Consider the following 5,229-nt stretch of genomic DNA (forward strand, 5'->3'; position numbering starts at 1 on the left):
GACTTAAATGTAGATTACCCATGACTACACATGGGTTCCAATAACTAGGCCATGGGGTTAGATCTAACCGTGCATGTGTAGTCGTGGGTGGTCATAGTACACTAATGAGCATCCTAGTCGGTGATTCTAAAAGTATAGGATCAAGGGGTGTGACTTAACTGCAAGTTACCTATGATTACAATTGGGTTCTAACAACTAAGCCACAAGGCTAGAGCTAACTGTGCATGTACATATGTAGTGCAAGAGTGATGACATGAAAAGTGTAAAATAACAATGATGTTATGTACAAACAACTATGTATAGAACAAAGAATATGGTTAATCAAAAGTCTGACAGTTTCCAATGGAGTTGCCACTGTAAGTACAATGGACGAAAATCAGATGTGCACCCGGGAGAAGTAGGGATGTTGTGATGTGATAGGGAGTCGCCTCCTAGATCAGGTTCTAAGACCCGCAAGTAAAGGAGAGACACTAAATTAACTACAAACTCAATTGTTATGGTCTACCCAGATCATTGGGTAAGTGTCAAGTTACGCTTACGGAAGGTGTTAGGCACTCCTAGAACACCCGACCGAAACCAATCTCCCTAGACCAAACTCTTGTTGTATTATACATATTATGTACCTAATTATTCTAATTTGGGAAGTTTAACCTATCTTAGTTAAGATTAACGAACCTAATCAGACTAATTAAAATGAACATCTTAATCCTAGTTACTTACCCTAGGTTATATATTTATATGTAGTATGAACCCTAATTAATCTAGTTAATATATTTTATCCTAATTTTTAAAAACTCTAATTCTAAGGCCAAAGTCCTAAGGTTGACCTAAAAATTAATTAAACACCTAATCTAGGTTTAGCATTATGAAAAAGGTAATGACATCTAACTGTTTACCAAAAAAAATGACATCTAATTTATGATAAGATTAAACATTAAAATATGTAAAAAAATGGAATTACCCTTAAGGGGCTAATATATAAGATAAACGCATGAAATATGCTTAAATGCAGAAACTTGTTGAAACATGATTTAATAATATTAAAACATGTATTTACAACGATTTTACCCTAGACATGAAAAATAACCAAAATACCTTTAAAGGGAAAAAATGGTAAATACTTCCATGCATGACTTGACTAAGGAAATGAATTTAATTATTGCTAAACTATTTAAACAATTAAAATATATATTTTAAACTGCCGAGAATGCAACTAATTTTCTACAACTAAATTAACAAAATATGTGATGAAAGCATGCATTTAAAACATTAGAGATACATGTAACATATTTAAATAAATACCTTCATATACTAGCAATGAAAGGAAAATGAAAGTGAAAGCAAACATACCCTTTAACTTCTGATTTACTCAGGAAATGTGCCAACTCAGAGGTGCAGGGCTCAATTGACAATATTTTAATTGCTCAAGCAACTCTTGTCACAATTATGAAGCAAAAAAAAGGAATCACAAATACTCAGGTCCCGTTTGATAATACTCCTAGAGAGTGCTTCTGGTGTTCATTTGTTCTACGAGAGTGCATATAGAGTAGAAATGTGTTTGGTGAGGATCTGACTTTACTTTACTTTTCATTGATTGAAAGAGAACTTTTTCCTCTACCTCTTTCTTTCTTTCTCTTTGCTTTTTTGGCTGTTTCTTTGGTCCAATGAGGGAAAGGGAGAGAGGGGTAAAAACACTCACTGGGAAGAGATAAAGAGGAAAGAGAAGAAGAACAATCTACCTCTTTACTAACAATCTCCCTCTCCAAGAAGAAGAACGCTCTCCCTCTCCCTCTTCGTAATAATCTCCCCCTCTAAACAACAATTTTGATTTCTTCTCTAGTAACAATTTACCGTTTCAGCAATAAGCTCACTCATTTCTAGTATTTAGGTTCCAATAGAGTCCCACCCAATTATGATTTGTACTAGCCCTGTGCTAGCACAAAGCCACGCGACCAGGTAGCATTAATAAAGCAATAAAACTGTTTCTCCTGATTTTTATCCACAATAGCCGTGTTAAAGACTTAAACCCTTGGACACCAATCATCAATTAGATCGGTATCAACCAACCTGAGGTTACTTCCATCAGACGGTCTTGATTGATCAATGGACAAGCTAGTCAAACCACTCACTACACTAGTCTTCATTCCAGTATCTCTCTTTCGTGCTAAATTAAATTCAAATTTTGAATGTCTACAAGTCTACAATTCACAAAAAAGCCAATATCATACGTCCACGTCACACTTACAATTCTTAAAAACCCCACCCCCCGTACATTTAACATTTCCAAGAAAATCTCTTTCTCTTCCCATATAATAATTAGTGAAATTATTGATAAAATACATAACCGTTGGTAGCCACCGTCTATAACCAGTCAATAGTACGGTCACGCCGCCCTATTTCATTCACTCCATTTCTCTATCTTTTACCGGTTCACCGTTTCTTGAAGATTAAAATCAAAATCCACTTTGTCCACACTAATGATCTAAAGATAAACTTTGGCCACAATTCCACAAAGCCCCGTTTCTTTTCTCTCTCTCTCTCTCTCTCTCGTTCTCGAGACTCTTATACTGTTCTTTTCTGTGTTTTCGACTTCGTCTTCGCCATGAGCGGTCTAAGTAATCTAGGGACCGGATTGACCGTAGTCTTCCTGGTCTGTTTCTTGCTTCTGCTCGCAGAGGTCTCCTACGTTATCTGGTGCCGGCGTAGGTTCCGACGACAAAACACCACCGTAGAGTCTAACGCTTCAGGGGAACCTTACACCACCTCCACCACCACCACCAATAGCAGCAACCCTTCAAAGGAACTAATATATTTTTCCTGCTGGAAAAAACAGTCACGCATCGAGCCCGCAGCAGCTCCGACAGCTTCCACCACGGACCAGGAGGATGCGTCACCGGAAATCGATAACCCGTTGAAATGGCATGTTCTGTACTGGCAATCAAGGCTTCTATTCACCATCAAGGAAGAGGACAAAGAGGATTTGGAGTCTGAGAAATCTTCTTCGGCGGAGAGGAACCCAAACCCCAACCCCAACAAGAAGAAGAGGGTTTCTCTTGGGGAATGTTTTGAGATTACCCGAGAAGAGCCACCGGTAGAGACGGTCTCAGTCGCAGTTGATGTGGAGAGTCTGCAAACAGAGAGTACTCCGTTTATGACGCCATGTGCTTCACCTTCTACCTGCACTCCGTCGCCTTCTCCTCCTCACGTTGCTGGAGAAAACAAGAGTGAGTCTTCCGTCAGCTTAGAAGTTCACGGCGGATGAAGGGTAGGTTATCGTCCTCAAATTGCTTCCGCCGGCGGTGGATCAAGGTGAGGTCTCGGCTCCCTATCAACGGCAATGGGGATTGAACATTGAAGCAGTTGATATTGACGTTTTGATTTCTTTTTGCTTGCTTCTTCTTCTTCTTCCATCTTTTAATTAAGTTTGGTCTGTAATCTGTATTGTAAAGCAGAGCAGTACTGCAAGTAATTGGGGGACAGTTGGTGGAAAGTGGGAGTGGGAGAGACTAATTGAGCAATTAACGCTCCCCGTACAATTCCGGGAATTCCGGTAATTCTCCTCTGTAAAAAGGTCAAAAGGTAAAAGGTTAAAATTTTCACTGTATAGTCTCTGTAAGATTGTAAGTAGGAACTTATGTAGCCGTTAGAAACAAGATGGCAGGTTTTGTCGTATGAGGGAATAGCTTGGGCAGTTGGGCCCTCCTGCCTGCCCCTGTGTCACATGAAGCCCAGGAGGGCCAATGGGCCATGATCCAATTCTGGTAGTCTGTAGTCTGTACTCTCGAAATAAATTTTTTTGGTAGAAGTACTCTTGAAATGATTAAAACCAAGAAATCTCTGTTTATATGCCAAGTATTAGTACAAATGGAATTGGCAAAGTAATGTCATATTAGTCTTTTGATCTCTCCAAATAATTAAATAATTAAATAATTGAAATGATAAATGATGTTTTTATGATGCGTTTATTTAGTTTATTCTTCTACCAAAGTTATTTGATATTTCGATACTTCATAGTTCTCTGATCGGGAGCGCATCTGGACGCATTGCCCAGACACATGGGGCGGGACAAGGGTGGGGTTTGGATCATTAGAGGGGTAGGCCGGTCTTTTTGCCCACCCCATGTATTTAGGTGCACCCTATGCCCCAATACAGAGAACTTTGTCTCTTAATAAAGACATTTGAATATTATTGAGTGAACAAAATGTTAAGAAAAATAACCCTTTAACATTTGTGTATAAGTTAAAATAACCCTTTAACACTTGTGTGTAAATTAACGGAGATCTACAACGATAATCGAATAATGGACCTTGTCCAAGTAATAACACACGAAAACAAATCAATTTTTTTTTTGGAAGAAGGGAATATATATATTAAGAAAGCAGAAAAGGATTTACAATCATGTACAATAGAACTTATAGTCTATAGTACTTTTTGCCCTTGGCATCATCTCGTATAAGGGTAGAGAGAGCCGTAGGTAAAGTATCATTACAGTAATGAACCTCCCCGCATGAAGTGAGGAGTCCTGCTAAGAAATCGGCACAGAAGTTGGTCTCACGAACATAGTGCTGAAAGCTGCAGCCTCGAAACCAGTCTGTAAGGTCCAGTATATCTCCAACCAAGCTTAGAACATTCCATGGAGCAGCGAACCTCCCAGTCAACACTTGAGTAGCAATCATCGAGTCTGATCGAACTTGCACCAATGGCCACCAGTTCATTGCTTTGGCTGTCCTCAGACCCTGCCGTATCGCCATCAATTCCATACTCAGCACGTTCTTGTCCATTGTAGCACCCGCGATAGCGAAAACAACCGATGCTGAGGCATCGCGACCAATCGCCCCATATCCACCCATCTCCTCTCTACCTGAACCGTCATAGTTGATCACAAGGCAATTGGGCGGAGGACGCTGCCATGCATGTCCGATCGCATGTGGGTGGGATAGAGGGATTCACAAGTTCCACCTCTGTAGGAATTCTCTATTCCTGTTAGAGTCCAGCAGCACGCCCTTAGCATCCATAAATCTGCATCTGGTGTCCCAGGCAATACGTCGCAGTACGTCAGTAGGTCTGCTCTCCCGCTGCCCAAAGGCACGCTGGTTACGTGCCTCCCATATGCGGTAAATACCTGTAGTAAGGCTGAACTTTTTAATCTGTGTGATGAGAGAGTTTCCCTTAAGATGCCTGGTGATCCAATCAGCTATCTCTGTCCATGACCCACTATTGAACCAGGAG

At 40.2% G+C, this 5,229-nt stretch overlaps 2 protein-coding genes across 2 annotated transcripts; one reads left to right on the forward strand and one right to left on the reverse strand.

Moving 5' to 3' along the window:
• The first annotated feature begins 2,602 nt into the window (after window positions 1–2,602).
• LOC122664403 lies at window positions 2,603–3,262 on the forward strand. The gene has a single exon (XM_043860237.1). The coding sequence runs from the start codon at window positions 2,603–2,605 to the stop codon at window positions 3,260–3,262; it is 660 nt and encodes a 219-aa protein (XP_043716172.1).
• A 1,150-nt stretch (window positions 3,263–4,412) lies between these two features.
• On the reverse strand, window positions 4,413–4,850 carry LOC122664479. Its single transcript, XM_043860345.1, has one exon. The coding sequence runs from the start codon at window positions 4,848–4,850 to the stop codon at window positions 4,413–4,415; it is 438 nt and encodes a 145-aa protein (XP_043716280.1).
• Between the last annotated feature and the right edge of the window lie 379 nt (window positions 4,851–5,229).

This window comes from Telopea speciosissima, chromosome 1, assembly GCF_018873765.1.
Source record: "Telopea speciosissima isolate NSW1024214 ecotype Mountain lineage chromosome 1, Tspe_v1, whole genome shotgun sequence".
NCBI lineage: Eukaryota > Viridiplantae > Streptophyta > Magnoliopsida > Proteales > Proteaceae > Telopea > Telopea speciosissima.